This window comes from Ambystoma mexicanum, chromosome 10 (assembly GCF_040938575.1).
Source record: "Ambystoma mexicanum isolate Mex_15411 chromosome 10, UKY_AmexF1_1, whole genome shotgun sequence".
Classification (NCBI taxonomy): Eukaryota; Metazoa; Chordata; class Amphibia; order Caudata; family Ambystomatidae; genus Ambystoma; species Ambystoma mexicanum.
The window spans coordinates 290,863,245-290,890,145 of NC_090932.1; the positions used below are offsets into that span (position 1 = coordinate 290,863,245).

Below are 26,901 nucleotides of genomic sequence, written 5' to 3' on the forward strand. Positions count from 1 at the left end.
GGGAAGGACTTTGCAGGTTCTTGTACCAGTGCATGTACCGAGGCTACTACAGCTACTTGCTGTCGGGCCGAGGGGTCCCGAGATCCTACCGGTGACTGTACTGAGAGGCCGCAAGGCTCTATTACTGGGTCTCCACCCGAGGGGCTATGCCCTAGTACCAGACAAAGGTCAGAGGGGGGGCGCCTGTACGCACTACGTACCCCGCAAGGGCGACTCCTCCAGGAGGCGCGAGAGCGGGAGGGATCTTTCAGGTCCTAATACCAGTGCAGGTACCGAGGCTGCTACAGCTACCGACCGTCAGGCCGAGGGGTCACCAGATCCTACCGGACACTTTGCTGAGGGGCCGCAAGGCTCTATTACTGGGCCTAGGCCCAAGGGGCTACGCCCTATTACCAAACACACCTCTGAGGGGCCGCCTGTACGCACCACGTACCCCGCAAGGCGACTCCTCCCCCAGGAAGCACAGGAGCGGGAGGGACCTTTCAGCTCCTGGCACCAGGGCAGGTACCAGGGCTACTACAACTACCAGCCGTCAGGCCGAGGGGTTGCAAGATGCTACTGGACACTGCACTGAGGGGCTGCAAGGTTCCATTATCGGGTCTTCGCACGAGGGGCTACGCCCTAGTACTGGACAGTTGTCAAAGGGGGCCCCTGTACGCACTTCGGACCCTGCAAAAGCGACTCCCTCCCCAGGAAACGTAGGAACGGGAGGGACCTTTCAGGTTCTGGTACCAGGGCAGTTACCAAGGCGGCTACAGCTACCAGCCGTCAGGCCTAGGGGTCAGATGATCCTAACTGGGACTGCGCTGAAGAGCCACAAGGCTCAATAACTGGTTGTACACCCATGGGGCTACGCCCTTGTACCGGACGGATGTCCGAAGGGGCACCTGTACACACCACACACTCTGCAAAGTTGTCTCCGTTCAAGAGGCACAAGCGCGGGCGAGACCTTCCAGGTTCTTGTACCAGTGCAGGTACCGAGGCTGCTACTACAGCTATCGGCCTCCGGGCCAAGGGGTCGTGAGATCCTACTGGTGACTGAGTGGAGGGGCCGCAGGGTTCCATTACCGGTGTTTGGTCCTTAGCACTAGCCCCTAGCACCGGACAGATGTCTAAGGCGGTGCCTGTACGCAGCACTACCGGTGACCTCCCTGAAGGCAATCAGCATACCAGGCCCCGTCCTGAAGTGCAGGGTAGGCCTCAACCCCCACCGCAGGAGTCTTGGAAGAGGCGGGGCCCAATGTGGCAAGGACCCTGACACAGGCACGCAGTATGGCACCCGAACGCTGGGCCAGACAAAATGGCGGCTCGTCCGACACCATCCACTTTTCGGGCACAGGTAGGGGAACGAGTTTCCAGTTGGGACTGGTCTTCATCAAGTACGGGGCCCACCGCATAATCGTCTTTGGGCCCATACACCCCGCAGACAGAAGGCAGAGTGGGTTCAGGCCGCAGCACTTTCATGGCCCTGCGCCTCCAAGCGCTCCACTGGCTTTGAAGACAGGTTTTCTTGAGAAACCATGACCCTCATGAGGTCCCCGTAGATGGCTTTCAGCCACAGGGAGGTGATCAGGGACATACTCCCTCCAGTTCTGTCGCTAGCACCCACGGTCACTCCGCCCTTGGTTCCAGCGCCTCCGGCTCCTGTGCAGCCCCAGCTGCCCATGCCAGTACCCACAACACTGGCTCCCATGCCTCCAACAGCCTTGGCAGCCCCACAGCCGGCTCGGGTCAGCACAGCTTAGACCCCATTCGGCGCAGCCTACCAACAGGTGCCTCGACGCCTAGTTTAGACAGCGGGAGGGGCCCCACTTTGTTGTGGCGCTCTCACTGCCTCACTGCTCGGCCACTTCCGGAGCAGCGCCAGGCACGCTCCAAGGTAGGGCTGCCGTAGGCCAAAATTAGTTGCGCAGGACATAATGGAGTCCACCGTGCTGGACATCGACACGACTGCTGGGCTACGGGCAACCAATTTCAACCCGGACGCCCAGGAACGCATACTGGACATTCCCTTCGGGGGGTTGGGGACCTGTTCCGTTCCAATACCGCTTAGGAACTTGTTAAGAGGCGGAACAGTCCCCTGGCAGTGGAATCGTTATCCATCCTTACTAAGGCACCCCTAAGGCATATAGCCAGACGCACGCCCATGCTGGCGCACGAGGTTTGAGGACCCTTGGATCCTCCCTGCAGTGTCCTCGGGCTACCGCCTCCTATACCTCCTTCGCCTCTCCTCCCCTCCCACAGATTGGGACAATAACTCTGTGGGCGTGCATTTACTTGTATGAAGAGAGGCAGGCAGTGGAGGAAGTCCCAACCTTTCAGCTTGGTCTGTGCTCCTATTCACTGATTTTCGTCATACATTGGTTACCCCAGCAAATATGGCTGGGACATGGCTCACGGGAGTCTTGATGTGCTCCCTGGATCTGAAGGAATCTTACCTTCATGCGTCTATCTGCAGTCCATCGATCCTTTCGTAACATCAGGATCAGGGGCTTCCATTTCCCATACTAAGTTCTATCCCTTGGCCTCACTTCGGACCACAGGGTCTGTACAGGTTGGATGAACACGTGGCAGCCCTATGGGGTCCCAGGGTCACCACTCCTACACAGGCCTAGACTGGCTCATCAGGACAAGGTCTCCGGAGGCAGTCCCCCACTCCGCCTCCGCACTTCTACTACACGAGTTGGGACTTTCCATCAATCTCAAGAACTCACAGCTGGAGCCCAGGAAGACACTAACTTTCCTGGGTCTCATCTGGGATACGATCTCTGGAGAAATTTCCCCTCAAAAGTCAAGTCCAGTCATCAGAGGCCCCAGGGATGTTTTCTCATCACACACCTCGGGTGTGTTAAGGATTTCAATCGGGCAATACACCCGGGTCTCAGCCTAGCATGCAATGCACACATTAAATTAAAACCACTCATATCACACCCCTTCTCAGAATACCACCAGATCACAATGGACCAGGAATCAGGCTGATTGGTAAAGGTTATATTTACTTTTTTTAAATTCAATTCAAACACAACTTTTAATATATGGAGCAGTAATCACCAATGTGGTGACAATACAAATCAGAAAGTAGGTAAGGCAATTGAGTTCACTCTTTAGCAACACAGAATGTAAAACACAGAGAAAAGAACAGTTTTGGCTTGTTGAAAAGATAGCGCTCAAATTGGGATTTCCCCCTGCAAATTTCTCAACTCACAAAGAAGTAATTCTTCACAGATGTAAGTAAGCAGCAGGTATTGAGGAATATAGAACAGTGTATGGGGTTTGAATACAATCTTCTCTCCCCAAACAAGAGAGAAAACGTTTTTGGAACTTTTAAAATGACACTCGAAAATGGCTTTGTAAAACAATGAAAAGTGTCCGAAAATCCTTAAATTGATATAAATTCCTATTGGAGCAACACTACAAAGATTCTAACAAACATAAGCTATCATATGAGCAACAATACACACTTAGAATCAGATTGGGTGTTTGGAAATACTTTGAATGGGAAAACACATGTGTAAAACTTTTGCAAAAATTGCTCATTCCTGACTAAATGTCACTACGCGATTTTTTTATAAAAACGGGTTTTGGGTTGTGGATGTAGCTACAGGTCTTAGGTTTAAGTCAGAGTTGAAATTAAGTCTCTAGCTATAAAATTGAGGAAGTAATATGAGTTTGAATGAGAGGTGTTTTTGAAAATAAAGGCGCGAAAATGAAAACATCCGTTTTTACAATGACAATTATGCTCTAAACTATTCAGGCTGGCTGGTTACCAGTTTGAAACACGGTAATCTTCAGAGTGGTCCGCGGAAACCAACCCCAGCACCTCCGTGTCCTCCTTGGAGGACTCAGTCGGATTACCTGTGGGATGATTTTAAGGGTTTGGGATTTAACAAGACTAAAGGATTTTAAAGAATTTATCACTAGCACAAGGAATCAAAGCAAGGTTTCAAGACTGGTGTGACAATATTACAAGTTCTTAAGTTAAAGAGTGGATGGGTTATAGATTGGGATAGGACAAGGCAAATATACTATGGGTTACTATGATTCCTGTTGATACTTACAGTCCACTGTAAATTAAGATTGGGCCGTCAGATTCTGGTCATCACGGATCAGGTCAACAGACAGCAGGGCACCTCTGGCGGAATGGGATCAGCTGGGTGGTTCTGGTCAATTGGACTGGCACCTCAGACTGGACTGGACTGGATTGGATTGGATTGGATTGGCCCTTCTGGTTGCTGTAGATCAGCGGGATGGCGAGTTTCAGCAGGTAAGCCTTAATGGTAGCAAGCCAGACTGGATCAGAATGAATTTTTTTGGGATGGTTTCAGGGTTTGGGTCTAGCTGAAAAAGAGTTCAGCAAATGCTGAGGCCTGGGTTTTGCAAAGTAGCCTGGATCAGGACAAGATGAAGAATTCTGGAAAAGGGTGTCTCGCGGAAATCGGGATGGAGGGGAGGGGGAGAGAGGGAGGGAGGGAGGGGTGTGTGTGTGTGGGAGTGCCTGCGTGCGTGCGTCCGTCCGTGTGCGTGTCCCTTATTTATCCTGCCCAGTGACATCACTCACTTTATGGTAGGGGCAGGCTTACAACCCACACCCACATGGCTATGGTTGGTCAAAGGCACTGTTTGGAAGACAGAAAGGGCTGTATTATTTTATGATGTGACTTGGGAAACTCCCACAGTTAATTGGATAAAATTTTAACTTTCCCACAAATACACATTTCTATAATTATGCCCTCTAATAAAATCGGACACATACATTACTTATTTTGTGGGTTATATTTACATCCAACTCCCACGTCAGTGAGACCTGGCTTTTGTTTTTCTGTGGAATTTTGCCAATTTTAATCATAAAGGTTTGACCTAACAATTCCTAATTCGGTGCATATATGTGCAATCACCCCTAGAACAAGGGTATGCAATATTATATTTGCAGCATTAATAGTCTCTGCGCAATTAGTCACGTCTTCAAATAAAGAGCATAAAATTAGATTTACAACTACCAACTTTTAGATTAATCCTCCTTCTTGTGGCAAAGTTAATTGTCTTTAAAGCTCAATTACAAATAGGCATTTAACCACCAAAAGTCCTTTTCTTTCAACTGGCAACAGTTGTCAAATTCCTTGAATCAGGGTGGCGGTCCTCTTCCTTGAGAGGGAAGTTTGCTGCCCCTCCCATGTAGGGATGAGTGTTCAAGGCTGCCATTGTCTTTGGTTAGGGCCCAGACAAAAGTCTGATGAATTCTTTGTCATGAGTATGAGAACCTCCCAGCAGCAATTAGTCCTTTCCTGCCAGCAGTGAGGTGTCAACCATTCCCAGGCTGAGGCTGTCAGATCAGAATTAAATAGTTAATTAACTCAAGACTGGGTTTTAACTTTAAGTTAACTATATCTTTCATTAAAACATATAAAATGAATAAAGTTTATAGGTGGATTTTGACATTAGCAATCCTTTGACATTTCTTCCAGAATTAGGCATTTCACAAAAACGTGCTTTAAAAACAGGCAATTTTGAACTTCCTTCCTGAAAAAGCACATTAAACTGAGTCCTTTAAATCAGATTTTCCTCTGCAGCACACACATTTTATTCAGCACCAGTTCTTCCCTTGAGTGCTGGGATTTGTTTGCAGCCTGGATACATGTATCCAGCCTTTGTTTGGAGTTTCTGTTTGCACAGCTGAAATTGTTACATGTTGCAATTTCAACTGCATTTTTCCTGTGGAACTGAAAAATAATGTTGTTGGGCTGGTTTTTCATGAGATACATTTCTTAGCTGCTGTCAGTCAATGAGGCCCGGCTCCTCTGAGTCACACTGGATGATCTGTAACCCTTTTACTTTCAAGGATTCACAGGAAAATAAATGGATCTAGCATCCAAAACATCACTTTGAAGGTTGCAAAGCTACATTTTAAAAGGCATTTTCAGTTTTTAGCACAATTCTGCTGCCTTGCTCCATGTTGAATGTAACAGAACACACTGGCATGCTCCTGCAGTGAGAATTCTGTTTTCAGCCCCCCCTTGATTGTGTGTGGCAGGGTGCGCAGCCTTTTGTGGTTGTGACCAAACACAGTTTTGCAGATTTTTACGCACACAGGGGTTAGCGCATCCATTTTTGGCTGTTTCTTTCCCCATTTGTAAAGTGATGCAGTGGGGCACATTTAGGATGGGTCGAAATAGCCCACAAGTGTGACCCCAACAAAGTGTTTGGCGCCCGGGTGCATAAACCCATTGGGTCAGTGTCATCAGCGGATATCAGGCTAGCAATCTTTAGGTCAGTCCTCTTGGTGGGTTGTACGTCGGCATGCTCCGTCGGCGAAATCCAAAGTTGGGAGGGCATCTGAGCCATATTGTACCCTTCACGGGGACAGGGTGGTCCTTAGAACGCTCCTACGTACTTACCTGAGGTAGTCTCTGCGTTCCATCTAAATGAGGTGGTGGTACTCCCTACTTTCTTCGCATACCCTAAGGACCTTGCTCAGAGGGTGTGGCGCTGTCTTCATGGTAGACTAGTGCCAAAGTTCTATATGGACAGGACTAAGAGCTTCTGCAAGACTGAGGCTCTATTTATCACCTTCGGTGGGTCAGAGCCAGGATATCAGGCTTCTATGTCCTCCATATTAAGGTGGATAGTGGCCTACGCAAGGAGGCCTAGGAGGGGCAACACAAACCACTTCCGGCAAGCATGTATGCCCTCGCAGTCAGAGACATGGCCACTACGGTTGCCTTCCAGAGACACGTACCGTGGCAGGTCATCAGCAGGGTGGCAGCTTAGGCCACTCCCTCAGCTTTCTGCAAGCACTACTGTTGGTATGCCAGCGCCAGGTCAGACGTGGCATTCCGGCAGGCAGTATTAATCAACTTGTTTTCTTAGGGAGGGTCACCTCTCCACCCTGGGGCTACATTCAGTTGTAATCGCCCATACAGTATGGAGGAAAGGGGATGGGACAATTGAGTAATTACAAGTTAGTCACCGTAGTGACTAACATACTCTTAGTCCCCTTTCCTCCATACGTCCCACCATCCTCCCCTCTAATAAAACTGGTGTCACTTAGGCAATTGTAATATTGTCAACGCCTCATTGGGGACTGAGAAGTGGCGCTGATGGGCGTAGTCAGGAGAGCCCATGCTCCCGGGGCCGCGCCCCCACGCGCCTCTAAATTTAAAGGGGAAGAAGGTTTTTCTGGTTAAAAATCTTCCATCTCCTGTCCCTCGCGAGGGATGCCCATACAGTATGGAGGAAAGGGGTCTATGAGCTAAGAGTACTACGGTGAGTAACTTGTAATTTATAAGTCAATGGGCTTATAATAAAAATTTATTCTAACACTTTTGGATTTGCCATTGCTTGATGTGCAAGACTTTCTGAAAGTTGGGGCTACTTTTGTTAGCTAGTTTAACTTGCATTCTATCTATAATAACCCTTCACTGGACCCCAGAGACCCTACCTGGATTTTATTCCTGCTTCAAGGATTCTGTGGAACCTTACCTGAAAAAGGTCCCAAACAACTTAGGGCTGGACAATTTAAGTTTGGGACCATTCTCTGTGGACCTTGAGTGCATAATACTAATCTAATCTTACCTTTCCGTTGCAGGAGTTTATATTGAATATTATGTCCTTTAATAAGTGAATGCATATATGCATCTATGTTTATTAGCATTGTGTGATAACTCTACTTGCCAGTAGTCATTTCTCTATAGTGTGTTTTGGCCAATACATAATACCTGTATTTTTATACATCCTGTCTAAGTGTAATCTGTGATTCCCATTGTGTGACCTCATTGTGGACCCCTTACAACCTCACTACCTGTGAAGAACTAGGCCTAGACTGCCATTCACTGCTACCCAAACTGGTTTGACTACAGCTCCCCAGAGTTGTCACTGCCACAATATAGGTTGGCCTTCTATACAGCTCTCCACCAGGCCAGAGTATAGAAAATCAGTCCAAACAGACAGGGCTCGAGGTTGAGTTTTATTTTTTAAATAAACTTCTTGCTTCAGCTCTAGTCCCATCCTCTTCCCCGGATGGCATGCGGTGAGTGTGGAGAAAAGGGCACTATGGACAGGGAGTACGGTATTCATAATGTTGAATAACCTTTGTGTAAATGTGAAAAAGAATCTCATCAATTACAGGATGCATGGGAACATTAGCTGACTCGTGAAAGATTCTTTGCAGAGACGGTTAGTTCTCCAAATGCCAGTAGGATCTAAAACTGGGTGCAGTGTACACTTAACCTTGGCCCAGTTTTGCTGGTATGGAGATGTTGTATAGTATTTCTGTTAATTTCTTATATCATTCATTCATTTCCTTGCCTTTTCCATCAGATAACCATTTTGTGGATGATTATGCCAGATTTAGTGTCCTGGATTCGAAAGAGAAGACTGCGGCTGTCTCCAACAGCATGAACTACCTAACCAAGAAAGGTAATCCGGTGAAAGCTGTTGTTGGGAATTGTGTTCGGATGGGAGTGGGGATATTACTACTCCCAGAATTGTAGCTTTTACATAATAAACGGACATGTCTGCTAAATCGTATTACTGTATTTCACTGAATCCGTTTTCACCTAATGAGAAATCTTCAAATTTTATTTTCTTCGAATTTGGTTGGGTAAGCAGGTACATTTTAAAACATAGATGGGTGAGTGGGGTAAGGGGATAGGATGAGGTGGGAAAGGGGCGGGGGTCTCCCCCGTCATAATACATTTATTTATTTTTCCGAAGATTTCACCTTTAGGTGAAGTAGATTCAGTGAAATCACATACATCCCTGCTAAATACCTGATGTCAAATTTAAAATACGATTTCATTGCAGTGTACGTGATTGAAAGCAAGGTGCAACTGTGCACTGTTCATTTCTGCATCTTGGTCTTGCTCATTCATTAAAATGCTTGCATACTTCTGTTCTGTATCTAATACAGAATAGACATAAGGAAATGATCCCTTGTAGGCATTTCTGGTTCATATACATCTATTTAAACCTTGACTTCAACTGTAATTTGAGCTGTTAATGCACATCAATTTCCCTCTTGAGGTTGGCCAGGCTGCCTGTAGACTCCATGAAATATGCCATGCTGTAGTAAGTAAATGTTAAATAACTTATATCTGCTTGTATGGCTGCCTCTTAAGGGCACCAATGCAAGACTGCACACCATTAGCTGTTCAGAAGAGAAAACTCAAATAGTCAATACCACTCTTACTATCCCTGAAAAGGTGTTTTTTAATCAGTAGACCATCTTGTTTCATTGAGAGTAACATGCATCAGCCAGTGTTTGATTGGCTCCACATGCTCCTAGATTGTGGTAGACAATTGTCTACTTGTTTTATTTCCTTTGGTTGAGTACTTTTTGTGGGGTGGGCGAGAGCCTAGGGGACTGCGTTGGTCTAGCCAATACTCGATGTGCCTCTGAGAGGGTTGGAGGAGTGGGATCTTACAGGCTTGCCACAACTACCAAGCCATAGGCTTACACCACTAAGGATGTACAAAACCCAAAAGGAAAACTCCCAACCAGGAGGACCAAGTAATGGCCCCAATGTGCACTGCACCAATGTTTGGCACGCTGGAACTCCCCGCCTTCAACAGTCCCCACACACACACAGTTTGAAAGCTTGCCAAGAAACTGTCTCTATGCTTTCCATAGATTCATATTTAGGAAACAAAGTGACAGCAACCAACATGGGCAGATCAGAATGCTGCAAGAGGTAGTGTGTCAACTGCCCGAACACAGAGAGGAAATTAGGTGCAGGAGAGATTCCAATATAGCGCCTCTGTCGCAGAGCAACTATAAAGATGCTGAAACACCAGATGATAGACCTTGATTTACCCATGTACAGTGGTTCAATTCCAAGATCTGATGAGAGGCCACAGGAACAGCCCAATCCCGAGCCAAGCGACAACCCTAAAAGGACAACGGATCATCACAATTGAAACAAAAATGAAGACCCTCACCCATTATAAAAGAGAATGGGAAAATCCAGTCAGTGCTGCAACCAGAGTAGGAATCATGGCAGGCCAGGAACCAGACATATGCCTTATACAAGGTGGGAATACTGTTGTACACATTGCTGATTACCTGGGCACTGATACAATACAAGGGAATGCTGATAGCCAAGGCCTTGGTGAGAACTGAAGACCAAAGTCCTGAGCCTGAAGTAATGTCTACCCGGACATCTGAGATCAAAGAGCTTTATTGAATGCAAAGGTCTGCAAGAAGCCTATCTGGTTCAAAGAAGCACCATAGGTTGGAGATATAGACCTAGCAGCCCAAGCCAAAAGACCCAGAGGCAAAGACTGAAAAGAGATCTAGGAAGCCTGGGACTTGGGAGATGTCTGACAGAGTTGGAAAGCTGGAAGACCAGGGAGGGTCCCAACTTTAAGTAATCCTGGAACGGTCTCCCCAGGCAAAGCATATTTCTTTTGTGTAATAAGATTAGTATTGTGAAAGTTTTTTGTTGATGAAGAATAAGAACACCTCTTTTTGTGCATACGGATAGCCGGGAGGCTGAGGACTGGAGTATGTTTTCTAACTTTCTGGTCGCCATATCCTTTGAATGTTGTGTTTTAGATCGAGTCCCTGGAGAGACAAGGGTTTACAAGATTAGGTTTGAACTTTGATTTACGACAACTCCACTATAAGCGGTAGACACCTGAGGAAAACCCAACTTAGCTTTCCAAATCCTGACACTTTTTTGTTTTTGTTGGTAATCAATTTATTGAGACAGACGTCTATGTGATGCAAAACAAGTTACTGAAGTCACATTTGAATTGTGACTTAAATCATAGACCATTGATCATTCCCTGATCTTGACCCCCCCCACCCCCAAATCACCCCACTTCGTAACATCATGAAACAACAACTAGATCAAGATTATCACAGGAGGTCACAAACTAAATATTGAGTCACTCCACTCCCAGGTTTCTGCTTACAGCAAGGCTAGAAGTTTGTGAAGGTTCGGTTTGTATATCACAGGAAGTGAGTTGTTGACATCATTAATAAAAGGGAGCCAGGTCCCAACATATAATGTATATTTCCCCAGTGATAAGGCTGTGATTTTCTCTGAAGCCAGAATCTCCCACCCCTCCCCCCCGACCCTACACATCGATATAATCGGGCCATCTGGGGCTTTCTAGTTTCACACCAAGGTGATCTTAGCTGCCAATAGGAGGTGGGTAATGAGGGTTGCACCATCACCCCTAAGTGGATAGATCCCATATCCCTGATTCTAAAACCGCACCACCACCGGGTCCATCAGTAAGGTTACACCTGTTATACTGACACTGTTTCAATCACAGCATCCTTTTCTTATTTGCAGAGATTTCCCCTATGTTCCTTTAGGTGTTTGAACTAAACTACTGCCATGTGTGTAACTGCTGGACCTCCCTGTAATGAAGAGTTGTAGCCTAGAGATATTATTTGACACATTAAGTAGCAAAATGAATCCAGGTTTTTAAGTTTTGCTTTTCTGTATTGTCGGCAGAAAATAAGCCATCGTAGAAATTAGACTGCTTGTAGAGATTCTCTGCTGTCCTAGCATGGTCCTTAGTTGCATCCTTACAAAGACCCTGTCTGTGCCACATGTAAGACTTCCAGCCTGGGTTTCTCTGTAGGCATGCTTAAACCTGTTATGGAGAAACTCCACAGCTGCACATTTTGCACTACATGGGCAGAAATTGATTGAATATCCCTAATGTCACCTGATTCTGCAGCCTCAAAAGCCATACGTTATTGTGGCATGAACAGAAATGGAAACTGAACTACAAAGTATTGCACAATGTTTTCTGTGTACCGGGTTTTACCAGAGAAAGTGATGCTTGTCTTGAAAGAAACAAATACCATTACTTCTTATCCAGGACTGAAGCATTTGTATTCTTATTTGGGCATGCGTTCGAGGGCACATCACTTCAGTAACCGGCAAGGTTATTTGGCAATTAAAAAAAACTGTGTCCACCTGAGCAAGAACAATTTTGTTTTTACTTTGGTCAAAAAGTACCTGCTTCCTAAAAATATGTATGTTTCCTATCTCGGCTGAGGCATCTGTAGTTTTGCATCTGTGTTTGAGAAGCAGCTTCTTACGCAACATTTGGTTTAGCTTGTAGAGCTAATAGGGAACAGTCTTTACCGCCCCTAGCGACTGATCGGTATACCACGAGATTTAAAATTGGTTGATTAGCTGGTGCGGCCATATAGAACTCTAAGATGGTCCCACTGTCTGGGCTATGCATAGAAATCTACTTAGACCTGTCTTCAGGGCCCTCACACTTGGGAACAGCAGATGTTCCTGGAGTCCCCTAGTGAGGCAAATATCCGCGCTAGCACTCCTTTTCAGCAGCTGAGATTCCATGATTGCAGGGTGCAATCTTGAAGTTGTGATGAATGGTCCTTGGAGACAGGGTGAGTGTGTGTTGTCCCAATCAGAATGACGGTTGCCAAGGACAACACAGCAATGCCAACTGTCACCTGGGTCAGCATGCACCGAGTATTGCTAGGGTAGCTGTTGTGTTGCAGGCATAAGGGAGGTGCTAAGCTAATCAGGAGGATGAGGCTAGCCCCTGAGATTTGCAAGTCCAGCAGGTGAAAATAGGCCCATTCCAGCGGAGCATGGTTATATCCCTCGGACCCCAGCACATTTTATTCAAGCCTCAAAGCAGCTGGCATAGTGACTTTTACACACAGTAACACCTCAGAGATTTCTGCTTTTTTGAAGCGGGTTGTGAGCCAAATTTCTACTGGCTCAACGTGGTAATTTCCGTAAACTTTCTGTGTGGCAAGTTTGGTGGTCAGATTAAGGAATCCTTAGTGCCGCTAGCTGTGGTAGAAGTAGTTTGTGAGAGGTTAATGATGGACATTGATTGCCTTGGCCCGCCCCACCCACAAACCTCAGGAAACCACTGGTTTATCTTGTTGGTCATAGACTATGCACTCAGACCCAGAGTCTAAGCTCTTGAGATCACTTAGGTCCCTAGCAGTACTGTGCGCTCCTATTGGGATTTTCACAAGGGTTGGTTGGCTTTGTGCGGAGCTCTAACTTTGACATCTTACAGGAAGGCAAATGGACAGTAGGGTAACTTAATCATTCTGCACTGGTTCAAACAAATGGCCTGTTGAAATGCTTCAATAAGACTGCGACAATATATTTGCCGTCAGTTTATTTAAGCTCCTACTTTGCCACTATGTGAGAGTCCACTATTGCCTTACTGAAATAAGCATGTATAAAATAAGCACCTACAGTTTTTCAAGACATTTTTGACAGTGTTTCGGCCTCATCAATTTCCTTTCTTCTCCTGCTGTCCCCTCTCTCCCCTTCACAGCTTCCTTTCCTACCCCTGCTGTCTCCTCCTTGGCTACCCTGCCCTTTCCTCCTTCCTCTTCTGCCCACCCTCTGGCTGCTCCAACACCTCCGCAGGGCGTATTTCTGATTCGTACCCCTCCCTGCGAATCTTTCAAGGATGGCAACCTTCTCCATATTGCCACTCTAAACTCTCGCTCAGCTGTCAAACACTCCTCTGACATCTGCCGCCTCCTGGAGGAACTTGACCTCGATGTCCTCGGTCTCACCGAGACATGGTTCACGGCCAGCTCTGTCACAAGCTTTTTGTCACTCTCCTCCCTGATGGCTACAAATTGCTCTCTGCCCAGATCCAACTGTTCCGGATCGTTGTTGCTCTGATCTTCCCTGAGTGGATTCCTGCCTTTGTCATTCCTATGCAGGCCTACTCCTCTTTTGAATGCCTAGTCTGTAGTCTCTCTCCCTCTCCTAGCCATTCCCTTACTGTGGCTACCATCTATCGGCCTCCTGGCCAGATCTCTTCCTTCCTCTCTGAGTGGGCAGACCTCTCCTCTTCCCTCCTGGTCTCGAGCACTCAACTCCTCCTTCTTGGAGACGTCAACATCCACCTGGATGCTTCCTGTCCTCCTACTGGACGCTTTCGTGTCCTCTGTGACTCTCTCTCACTCTCTATTCTCCCCTCTGGCCCGACTCCCCTGCAGGGCACACTCTGGATGTTCTGATCTCTTCAGACCTTCCCCTTTCGATCCCTCTCACCACTCCTCTCTCCTGGAGTGATCACTTTCTCCTTTCCTCCCATCTCACTCTCTCTACCCCTCATGCCAAGCCTACTCCAGCACTGCTACCCGCCTTCTCGCTTATTTGACCCATGAAATGTGTGTCAGTTGAGGCTTTCGCAACCACCACTTTCTCACCCCCCCTACCTTCTTGGTTGACTTACACCCTGACACAGCCCTTTCCATACTCCACTCTGCTATTTCTAATACTCTCGATGTTCTTGCCCCTGTCATGAGGATCCGCTTGAAGCCCAAAGCAAGTGCAACTCCTGGTACGACCCAGACCTTGTCACCCTTAAACGCAAGTGCAGGGTGGTTGAGAGGAAATGGCATGCTTCGGGTTGATCCTCTGACAAACTGGCCTGTCGCTTGCTGCAAAGGCAATACCGGCTCTCCGTCCGCATCAAGAAGAGAGCCCACTTCCAAGCCTTCGTCTCCGCGGCATCTTACAACTCGGCCAAACTCTTTAAAATCTGCAAGGAGCTGGCCAATCCTGCTGCAGTATCTACCTCTCCTGTCCCCTCCCAGGGCCTCTGCACGGCCCTGATTTCTCATTTCATATCTCTCTCTCTCTCTCTCTCTCTCTCTCTCTCTCTCTCTCTCTTTCTTTTTCCTCCCCTTCCTCGGCCACCTCTCCCCATCCTTCTCTGCCTTTCCCCTGTTCTCCTCAGATGAGGTTTCTAGACATGTCCGATCTATGAAAGTTTCGGCAAAACAGGTTCACCCCTATTCCTCCAAAACCATCAAGGACCACATTGACACCCTGGCTCCTGCACTGGCTGATTTCTGCAACCACTCCTTCACCACTGTAGTCTTCCCCTACCCCCTGAAGCATTCCCTTGTGCACAGTCTCCTTAAGAAACCCTCTGCCAACTCTTCCTGCCAGGTTAACTATCGTCCTATCTCCATCACTCCTTTCCTGGGCAAACTCCTGGAAAAGCTGGCCATATCCCAGCTTAATCTCCATTCTGAATCTGTTGGTTGGCTCCATGACCATCAGTCTGGCTTCAGAGCTGCCAGAAGCACAGAAACCGCTCTCCTGAATATCTATGAAAACCTGCTCTCCAACCTTGATTCCATCACCCCCTGTGTCCTCATCCTACTTGATCTCTTCTCTGCCTTTGACACGGACAACCATGCCATCCTGCTCAACCCTCTCTGTGATAACCTGGGTATCGCCGATCAGGCCGTGGCGTGGCTGGCTGACTTCTTCTCTGAACGACCCTCCCAGGTCCAACTTGGGTCCTTCCTCTCTTCTATCTCTATCTCAACCTGTGGTGTTCCCCAGGGGTCTAACCTCTCTCCCTGGCTGTTCAACCAATACCTGGCACTTCTTGCCCACTGCATTGCCACTCTGCCCCAACTTTCAGAGCTATGTGGTTGACACTCAACTCATGTTCAGGCTTCCCTCAGCCACCTCTTCTCCTTCTCTCATCTCTGCCTGTCTGTCCGCCATCCTGGAGTGGTGTGCCGCCAATGATCTCTGCGTTAATGCCAGTAAGACTGTGATTCTCCTCATAGGCACACCGGTTCCCTCCTTTCCTGTCACTTTGGCCCCTCTTGGCCCTCTTCCTGCTCCCACCTGTGAGGCTAAAAACCTTGGGGTCATCTTCGACTCCCCACTTTCCTTCTCTCCTCACATCTCTGATGTCTCTAAGAAGTCACACTACCAGCTGCACCTCCTCAGAGGTATTCTTCCTTTCCTCTCCTTCCGCCAGAAGCTCACTGTCTCCAGAGCTCTGGTTCTCTCTAGGCTGGACTACTGCAACAGCCTCTTTCTAAATCTGCCAGCCTCTACTCTCTGCCCTCTGCAACTCACCCGAAACAGGACTGCGAGACTTGTCCTTGGCCTCAAGCCCAGGGATCGTATCTCTCCAGGTCTGAAATCTTTGCACTGGCTCCCAGTGGCTGCAAGGATTACGTTCAAAACCCTCTGCATTGCCCACAAGGCCTTCTGGGGCCTGGGGCCTCAAAACCTTCAACTCTCTATTCGTAAATATCTTCCTTCTCAAGCTCTTCGATCATCCGCTTCCAACTCCCTCAGGGTCAGTCGCTTCTCCAAGCAGCGAGTTGGTGCTAGATCTTTCGTCTGCTGCGGCCTCCCTCTGGAATAGCCTCCCTGCCTCTCTGAAACATGAGGAGAACCATCTACGGTTCCGGGAGCACCTCAAGACCTTCCTCTTTGCTTCTGCATTCTCCCTTCCTCTCCCCTGTTGATCTCCTGGCTGAATCTGAAACTGCACTGGTTACCTGGTTACCCTCTGATCTCGGGCCTAGGTCCCCTCCCCGTCAGCTGCACACCTGGACTGCCCCTTGGCATCCCTTGCACTCTGGGACTGTTTCTGTATCCCTACAGCCCCTACTAGCTCTTGACACCGATGTCTGCAATTACCCTTGCACCTGCCACCAGCTGGCTGCACTTTTATTTATTATTCATGGTCTTATTTATTTTACTGTTATCCTATGTACTGCACTGCCCCCTTCTTCCCCCTGCACTTTTCCCCCTCCCCTGCACTTGCGCAATCTCAATTTCACCTGGCCTAGTAGGATCGCTGTCTGTCTTCCCTCTGTTTCCCTCCCTTGCCTCGCCGCGCCTTGAAACACTTGTGTATAGACGCATTATAAATGCCATATCATATATCTCAAAAAAGGTAGTAGGCGCTCCTCTCCTCAAAGAACATGGCATGATAACCTGTTCTGAGCTGAGAGTTTGCAGCACACGCTTTTTGCTCACTGTACCTTTTACAGATGGGAAATATCTATTTGCATATCATTCTTTGTCCCGCCCACATGGGCAGTCCAGCACCGAAATACTATGGCAATTCCTCTCTGAACAAGAGTACCAACAGCAACCCCATACACGTGTTTCAGCCTTGTTGGGCCTCATCAGTGAGGTGAAGCTGTGCCTCTCATATCATATATCACTACAGAGTAGGTTCATAAAACGGGCTCAGAAAAGGGCATTAAAGCTATTCAGACATATATCTATCAAATCTGGATATGTGGAATTCTGTTGAGTCATGACCGAATACTCTTGTTAGGTGCACTTTTGTTAGTGTGATCGTGGTGGACATCATGAATTATTGGTGTTGTGATAATGTAGAAATGTGTTTTATGGATGTACTTTGTGTTTGTATACCATGTGTAAAGGTATTTAAAAAAATATTTTTCCAAGGGATTGTGTCCTCCGACATCTTCCTTATCTTTGATAGATCATCTCCCAGCTTGCTGGCCTCGGAATTTTTTTTTCAGTAGAGGGCGCTGCGCGTCGACGTCCCTCGAGCCGATGTCCCTCGACGGCCTCCGTATCGGCGCCGACGTCACCACACGTATAAATAGACTCGCGCAGCGTTCGTTGTTCAGTTCCGTTTTTCCGCGCTTCGTGGGGCCTCGGAATATCATTGCTCAGTTCTTCAGTCAAATATATCGATATATTCCTCATGAATACCGACTCGTACTCGATGGCTTCCTCACCCAAACCGACGACTCCACGGTCCGGCTTAAAATAATTTCGAGACTGTGGAAAGAAAAGGTCGTTGACGGATCCTCACAGGATCTGTTTGTGGTGCCTGGGAATCGAGCAACATTGTTCGGAGTGCGAGGACTGCATGTCCATGACGGCGAAAGCCTTGAAGGAGCGTAAAGGGAAGCTCAAGAGAGGTAAGGCAGTTAAAACTTCTTCGAAAGTTTCCTTGGCAGAGTCGAGACATTAGTCTCCTCGCCATCATAAGACATTCTCGTTCTAGATCTCGAAGCAGTTCCCATCACTCTTCGAGATCTAAGCATTCAAAAAAGAGACGTCGAAGATCCCCTTCCTCGTCTTCTTCCGTTTCCCCAAAAAGGGTCTCCTGTCCCATTAAACATAGCTCTCAGGCTGAGTGGGAGGAATTCAGGAAAAAGATGCTAAGCGTCTTCGAGAAAGCTGCCTCGACCCCCTCGAAGACTGCTGAGGGTGATACCCTGGGTGAAAGACCCGAAAAATCAAAAAGCCGCGAGTCGCAGTACCCGGCGAAAGAAGCCATTCGAGAGCGTCACAAACCTTCGAGTAAAGGCAAAGTTGCGTCTTCACGCCGTCGTCGAGAGTCCCTTCGACGCATAGATTGGCGTCGTCAACGCTGTATCGAAGGGTTCTTCGATGCACAGGTCAGTCGAGTCGACGCCGAGAAAGGACAAACCCACGGCCACCTCACAGCCAGTGGCCATACCCAGAGCCTCGAGCACGATAATGTCGTCGACAACCTCGAGTAGAATCATGATACTCTCGAGTTCATCGAGGCCTCTACTACCTTTCTTGACGCCTTTTTTGATGGCTTCGAAGCCTTTAACGTCTGCGTCGACGGCGTCAACGTTTTCTCAGCCAATCATGACACATCTGGCTCCTTCTGCTCTGGAAATGGGAATTATACCATTTTCAAGACCTGACCACTCCAGGGTCTTATCTTCTATTTATGAAGAAGGGGAGGATTCAGATCAGGAAAGGCCTTTTGAGTTGCAGGGATCTGCAACTCCTGCACTAGAGTAATTTACCTCTGAGGAAGGTAGGTTGGAAGACCTCCATGAAACCCTACAGGAAGCAAGTGGGTTGGACACTTCCCCAGAAGTGGAATTTGCCACACCAGACCCAGGGGAACATGCTGAAACCCCTTATAGAACCTTGATGTCAAGGATAATAGAGTTTATGGGATGGTCCACACCCTCACCTGCTTTTCAGCAAGACAACCTCACAGACATCTTGGTCAAAGGTCCACAGGAGGATCCTGTAGTGCCATTTCATGCAGCATTACAAAGGAGAATATTGGCAAACTGGGAAACACCTGAGGTTATCCCGGCAGTTAACAAGAAACTATCAGCTAAATATTGGGTGTCTTCTGCTGACCCTGAATATTTATCCAAACACCCAACTCCGGAGAGTCTGGTTGTTCAGGCAGCTACTTCAGCAGGTAGTAAATCGGCTTACCCTACTGTTCCACAGGACAGGGATGATAAGAGATATGACTCTATGGCCAAAAAAGTATTTTCCGCATGTAGCATGGCATTGAAATCCATCAATGCTACTTGTACGCTCGCAAGGTTCAGCCACACACTTTGGGCGTGTGCTCCATCAGCGGCTGATTGCCTCACGGAGGGAGAAGAAAGGGAAGCGTTTCTCAACATCATTAAAGATGGTAAGGACGCAATGTGCGAATCCCTTCAGACTGGCATCGATTCTGCTGACAGTATCAGCAGGGCCATGGCAGCAAGTACAACAACCAGGAGATTTGCTTGGTTGCGAAAGTCTGGTTTTGCTCCAGATGTGCAAAGCAGACTCTTGAATATGCCCTTTGACGGCTCTTCTTTGTTTGGTAAGAAGGCAGACGACAGTTTAGAAAAACTACAAACATCAAAGGCAGCAGCAAAATCCTTAGGAGCTGCAATCCGTCAGACACCATATCGCCCCTCAGGAACCTCGTGGAGAGGTAAGTCCTTTCACTTCTATTGCGCATTCGGAAAGGGCAGAGGACAGCCGGTTCAAATGGGTCCGAAGAAATTCATCCGAGGTGGACGAGGTAAAAACACAATAGGCGCAGCAGGTGCCTCTTTACCCTCGGCATCTGCATCAGCCGCCTCCAAACTGCTCTGAGGACTCTCTTCACAAAACACCAGTAGGGGGCAGGTTAACTCAACATCTGACGGAATGGCAGACTATTACGTCAGATGCTTGGGCATCGGAGACAGTTGCCCAAGCTTACTGCCTGCCTTTTCTACGCATCCCTCAGTCATCCACCGGGGAACAGCTCTCTGAGAGTTCCAGATCTGCTCCTCTTGCAGGAAATTGTAGAGCTGCTAGAGAAAGGTGCCATAGAACCGGTACCTGTAGCGGAGAGGAACAAGGGCTGGTACTCCCCCCCCCCCCCCTACTTTCTCATACCGAAGAAAGACGGAGGACTGAGACCTATCTTGGACTTACGAGAATTGAACAATTTCCTCAGGAAGGACAAGTTCAATATGGTAACTCTCTCTCAGATCCTTCAGGCCCTCCAGCTCCAGGACTGGCTGGTATCTCTGGACCTCCAGGATGCTTATTTCCATGTGCCAATCCATCTCAAACACAGGAAATACCTGAGGTTCGCAATTGGCGGCTCTCATTATCAATTTCGAGTTCTGCCATTTGGGCTGACCTCCGCCCCGAGGGTCTTCACCAAGCTAATGTCGGTAGTGGCGGCAAGTCTAAGGAGGGAAGGGATCCACGTCTACCCCTACCTGGACGATTGGCTGATCAGAGCTGTATCTTCAGAACAAGCTCAGATCCAGCTAGAATATGTCAGCCACTTCCTTCACAAACTGGGCTTCTCCCTCAGTTTAAAGACGTCACAGATGATACCATCACAAAGACTCCAGTTCATTGGAGCGGTCCTGGACACTTCCCTGGGAAAAGCCTCGCCACCATAGGTGAGGGCTCAAGATATTCTGCAGATGGTCACCAAGTTTCAAAATGCCCAACGTCTCCCAGCCTTCGACTTTTTGAGGTTGCTAGGCCTCATGGCATCCTGCATCTTCCTTGTGCCAGAGGCTCGCCTGAGAATGAGATCTCTTCAGTGGGCACTGAGGACTCAGTGATCGCAATTCTCAGGGAGAATGACAGACTTCCTTCAGATTCCGGACAAGGTGGCTCGAGACCTTCAGTGGTGGGCCTGCCAGAAAAACATCTTGAAGGGGGAACTGTTTTGGCAACCATGGCCGGAGATAACAGTAGTCACAGATGCCTCACTCACGGGGTGGGGAGCCCATAACAATGACTTGGCCATCAGCGGTCGTTGGTCTCCATCGGAGTCCAGATTACATATCAACCTGTTAGAGTTGAGAGCAATCAGACTAGCGCTGAACGCTTTTCTGCCATCTGTACAGGGGAAAAATGTCCTGATAATGACGGACAACACAGTGGCCATGCACTACCTCAACAAAAGGAGGCGTAGGATCACTACCACGGTGCAGAAAGGCAATGCAGCTCTGGTTTTGGGCAATCCAAGAAGGAATCTCTCTATCGGCAGTCCACCTAGCCGGAGAGAAGAACTTGACGGCGGACACTCTGAGCAGGCAGGGCACAGTCTCCCACGTGTGGGAACTAGCTCAGGAAGTCCTTCAGGAGATCTTCGCCCTTTGGGGAACCCCTCAATTGGATCTGTTAGCCACCAGTACCAACAGAAAGTGTGATCTGTTTTGTTCAAGGGAATTTCCCCCGAGAGGAGCTCTAGAGGACGCGTTCAAAGTGGACTGGGAGTTTCCACTCCTGCACGAATTTCCACCAGTCCCTGTCATTCCTCAAATGATCAGGAGGTTGAGAAGATTTCGGAAAACCATGATCCTAATTGCCCCAGTCTGGGCCAGGAGATTGTGGTACCCGGACCTTCTGGACATGTCCATCTGCCCTCCAATTCGTCTTCCACTCAAGGAGAATCTTCTCTCAGAAGGGAGGTCAGGTTCTCCATCCAGACATCGGAAACCTCAACCTTCACGCCTGGCTTCTGAAAGGTTGAGATGCAAGGATTGGGACCTCCCTGATGAAGTCATGGAAGTGTTGCTTTCGGCCAGAAGGCCAGCAACAAAGTCTTTATACCGCTGCCGTTGGAACAAGTTTTGCAGCTGGTATAGAGAAGAGAATATCGACCCCTTTTCCTGTGGTACACCAACGGTGTTACCCTTTCTACTCTACTTGTCAAATTCAGGCCTTCAAGTTGGCACTATCAAGGGCTATCTTGCAGCGCTATCGATCTTCAAGCGCACTGCGGAGGAACCTTTGTATTTCAAATTACCCCTAGTAATACAATTTCTAAAGGGATTAACTAATGTCTTCCCTCCAAAACCTTTCCAGGTTCCTTTATGGGACTTAAATTTAGTCTTAAATTTCCTGATGGGTACTCCTTTCGAACCACTCCACTCTTGTTCGCTAAGATTTCTCACCCTTAAAACTGTCTTATTAGTGGCTTTAACATCTGCTAGAAGGGTTTACAAGCTCTATCTTGTAAACCCCCTCATACAATTTTTCATAAAGACAAGGTTGTCCTACAGGTGAAGCCTCATTTCCTCCCAAAGGTGGTTTCTGAATTCCACATCACTCTGAAAATTACTTTACCTTCATTCTATCCGCCTCCCCATACGGGGAAAGAGGAAGAAAGGCTACATAGGCTGGACCCAAGGCGGGTTTTAAGCTTTTACATCAGCAGACTTGCTAGGATTAGGCAAGCAGACCAACTGTTCGTGGGTTACTCTGGGCACAAGTTGGGACTACCGATAACAAAACAAACCATTTCCAGATGGATTATTTTGGCCATCCTGTAATGTTACAAACTAGCAGGGAAAGAGCCTCCTCAAAATCTTAGGGCTCATTCAACCAGGGGTATCACAGCCTCCTTGGCCCTCCAAAGTGGGGTTCCGGTTCGAGACATATGTGCGGCTGCCACATGGTCGTCCGCACATACCTTCACAAGATTTTACAACCTGGATTCCTCCTCCAGTCAAGAGACTAGGTTTGGCAAAGCCGTATTACATTCGGTTCATTCCTAAAAGGAAACATGGTGTTTTACTCCCACCTCCAATTGCACACCACTGCTATGGGAGTCTATCAAAGATAAGGAATACGTCGGAGGACACAATTCCTTCGAAGAACAAGTTACTTCTTACCTTGTAACGTTCTTTCGATGGGATGTTCCTCCGACGTATTCCTTATCGCCCCTCCTATCCATCCCCGCAGTAATACTTCCCTTGTGGTTGCTTCTTACGCTCCTTCAAGGTCAATAACCAATTCATATAAAACAACTGTTAACGTCAAAACGGAACTGAGCAACGGACGCTGCACGAGTCTATAAGCGTGGTGACGTTGGCGCCGATACGGAGGTCGTCGAGGGACATCGGCTTGAGGGACGTCAACGCGCAGCGCCCTCTACTGAAATTATTTTTCCGAAAACAGCAAGCTGGGAGATGATCTATCAAAGATAAGGAATACGTCGGAGGAACATCCCATCGAAAGAACGTTACAAGGTTAGAAGTAACTTGTTCTTCTAAAAGAAGATATAATAAAAGTAAAGGTTGTTTTGTTATACAAACATCCTAACCCTCAATGATTCGTTCCTGCAAACCAGCAATTAGTTCAGGGTTAAATTATGACGGCATTGTGTCTCTAATAAATATTCCAGCCCTGGGCTCACTTTTGTTTTGCCCTGTATATAATCCCTGGATAGCCAGGGCTGATTATTCTAGGTCCTCCATTCTCTAGGTATACATTGGATCAAGGATGCTGAATGCTTCAGTAGAGGATCAGCTACGATTTTTGGGAATTTTGTAGTGTCTAAATTTAAAAGCAATATTGTCTTATATGAGGCACGCTGCTCCCAATCATTATTTGGTTTTGATAGTACTGTGATGAGCGCCTCATTCACGGTCAAAGGTAAGCATCCAGTATGTAATGCCTCATCCCACACGTTCAACAAATGTGGGGTTAGGTGCATACTCTATAGAATTTGGCACTCAAGCAATTACCCCCTGGAGCTTTTACATTTGGGAGCTCGCTGATTGTATTAAGGATTTCAGGAACTGCAATTGGGGAATGAATGGACTGTATAGCCTCACTACTCAGCTGCTGTGGACCCGCATCTGCCCGGTATTCAGGTATACTCCTATGTCCCTTCCTCTTTCCTCCATCCTTGTGGGCGTCCCCCAACATGGGGACAGTATCAGAACCTTTAGTTGGAAACTTTAGTCCAGTGCACAGGGGCGCAGTCCTGGGTGTGGGAACACCTCCCCCACCCCTCCCAGCGGCGCCTCACCTGTGTCCCTTTTTCCGCACAGACGGTGTCGGACCTGGCAGCTAGACGCAGGGACTTTTTAATTTTACGCTTGCTCCCCTTTATTTTTTATTTTTAATCTTCATCACCTACCTTCTGTGCCTCACCTCCCCCGCGCATGTTGGCTGCAGGAGGATTCACGAGATCTGCGTCCTGATAACGGTCGTTACTGGCCTCGGACCCCCATGCACTCTGTCTTGAGTGCCTGGGGCCCGACCACCGCTGGGATGCGTGCGCGGCTTGCAGCACTCTTGGTCACCAGGCATTGAAGAGTCCTCTTTCACGCTGGAGTGAGATCTTCCATGCTTCTCCTCCAGTTCATCTCCAGGACCCCACGTCAAGACAAGGTGGGCCCTTTGTTTTAGTATGGTTCCTCAGAGCGGAGACTCCTTCCCGAGGACTTCCACGGTTAAGGGTACCTTGTATTCTGGTTCTGGCTGACCCGAGGCTGTTAAGGCTATCGGTTTCTGAGCCGAGTGGCTCTTCCGGGCGATCTGTCGACAGACCCGAGGCCGGCAAGGCTACCGGCTCCCAAGCCGAGGGGCCCAGGAGCTCTACTGGGCGGTCCACAGAGTGTCGATCAAGTTAATCGTCCTCTTCAACCCCGGTGGGCAAGGAATTGTCACATTCGACTTCCAAGAGTCAGTCCTTAGCACGATCCAGCACGACTACCAGCTCTGTTGCTGGTTGTGCACAGCCTACCAAAGCCACCTGCGAGGTCCTGATCCAGGGCGATTCAACTACTGGCCAGCAGGCCGAGGGTTGTAAGCGTACCAGAGCAATCTGAGGTTAACGCTTCAGTTTCTGATTTGAGGGCCAAGGAGTGTCCTCCCATGTTTGAGCCAGCATAAAGCCTACACGCCCTCCCGCCTAGGGTGTGGTGCAAGGCCCCAAGATGGCAGACAAGCACGTGGCAGAGCTTGCTAGACCAGTGGCCATCTTGGATTCGGATCGGGGCCCACCCGGTACCTCACCCATTGAGTGGGCCATACAAGAAGGTTCCAGTCCCTTTGCCTCGGAATTGGCAGCAGACTTTGTTACAAGTGGTTGGTCTCCTCAGTGGTACATCTACCCATTGCAGCATTATGGCTACACTGCGCAGGCGCCTCAGTGCTTGGACCAGGAAAGGAAGCCCAGTGCTGCTGAAGGTAGGCACCCTCTGGATCCGGCGGCTTGCAAGGATCGCTTCTTTGAGCACTTTCTCCTCCTTATGTGCCCCCCGCAGATGACGGGGCTCCTCAAGGGTGGTAAAGTCAAGGAAGTGATCCCACAGGTCGTGCGTCCCAGGCCTCCACCTCTGTGCCCTCTGCCGGTTCTGCCATTGCCTGGTCCCCCTCTGGTCCAGGCCCTACAATTTCTTCACACCCCTCCTCCTGTACCACCAACGCCTCCCCACAGTAGCTATTGGATCCATAGCTATCTTCAGGTCCGGATCAAGGGGGGGGACCCCTCTGGCTCTGGTGTCTCAGCACCCAGACAACCTTTCATCCAGAAAAATGTGGGTGTACAATGACAGAGATGACGACACCCAGGACGATGAACCCTCTGCATCTGTAAAGGCTTTTCATGACTGCTTTCAGAGCCTTGCAGAGTTCTTGGGGGTCCCCAGCTAGAGGAGGCCCCCCTGCAGTATCAGGAGTGCTAGCAGAGGTTTTGGCCAGGCGCACCACGAGTCGCTCAGGCATTCCCCTCCAGAAGGATGTCCTGCAGGTGGTCAGAAAGGTCTGGGAAAAGCCCAGCGCCAACATCCAGATGGACAAGAAATTGGGCAGCCGGTTCAGGCTTTTGGATGGGGATCCTGTCAGTGGTTGAAGTGTACAAAAAGAAGTAGTGGAACTATGTTCCCTGCTGGCCTGCACCCACTCCCCCCAATTCCATCATAACATCCCCTCCCACACACAATACACGCCACCAAACTGCTTTTTAAGGGAACGTTCAGTACAGTGCACTGAAAGGGCAAGTTTTAACTTCTTCCTACGCTATTATTTGAAAACGAAACCATTCCGGAACGGTTTCTTTTTAAAATGAAAGTATAGGAGCTGTAAAAGGTCATTTAAAAAAGGAGAGGAGCACTGCTCCCGACTGTTCCTGCTTACTTCCACCACTGGAGTCTGTCCTTCTGCCCTTCCACCCCCAGCCTCGCATGTTAGTGGTGGCTACAGCCTCGCTGTATTCTAAACCATCGTCTTTGAGGTCTTCGTCTGCGGGAGCCACCTCCAGGTGCCTGTCTAAGGAGGACAAAGTCCTTGAGTCTTTTCGCAAACGTTGATATGTCATCTCGGCTGCATTTGTGGCCATCCAACGCCCTCCTACCTTCAGCAAACCAGAAGCTGTGCCGAGAGCTGGGGAGTTTCTGCCCGATCTCCCCCTGGAGAGGCAAGCCACCTTTAAGGCCGCATGGCAGACGCCGAGGCGGTTGTGCAGGACCCCATGGAGTCTTCGGTCTTCCACATCGACACACCCAGCAGAGGGCTGTGCCTAGGGGTTTAGATGTGACGGACCGCGTGGATGCATGCCACTAAATTCTCATCAGATGTGCAAGTGCGGATCCTTTCAGGGCTCAGACCTTTTTCATTCGTCCACTGATGACGAGTTGACTAAGAAGAAGACCTCTACTTAGACTGCCAAGTCCTTGGCCATCCTGAGTAAGCCAGAGCAGAAGTACTTCCCTCAGTCCCAGGGCAGGGCCGACTTCAAACCCCCACGCTTTCACCGGCTTCAAGGGGTTTCGAGGCTGGGGTGCACAGAGGCATGAGAGGTCGCCCGGTGACCACAGGAGGAAGCAGCAGAGGACTTTGCAAGGTTTTTCCCGCTCCCACTCCTGTGCGCCCGCCTCAGCCGTGCCCGCCTCAGACACCAAAAAGCAGTGACGTAACAGTCTGGGAACACAGCTAACCTGTAGGGGACCAGCTGGCTCTATTCCAGGACAGATGGAAGCGTTATTTTGAGAGTCCTTTGATCCTTTCTATAGTCTCCAGAGGCTTCAGTCTTCCTCTTCCTCTACCATCCTCTCCTCCTCTTCGTCAGATAGGGTCC

At 48.6% G+C, this 26,901-nt stretch overlaps 1 protein-coding gene across 3 annotated transcripts in view; it reads left to right on the plus strand.

The window, feature by feature from the left end:
- UGGT1 (UDP-glucose glycoprotein glucosyltransferase 1) overlaps positions 1-26,901 on the plus strand; it is a 2,047,742-nt gene that overhangs the window by 906,894 nt on the left and 1,113,947 nt on the right. For all 3 annotated transcript variants that reach the window (XM_069617855.1, XM_069617854.1, XM_069617856.1), the window contains exon 20: positions 8,314-8,412. In XM_069617855.1, coding sequence (XP_069473956.1) covers positions 8,314-8,412 — 99 coding nt within the window. The remainder of the gene's footprint in view (positions 1-8,313; positions 8,413-26,901) is intronic.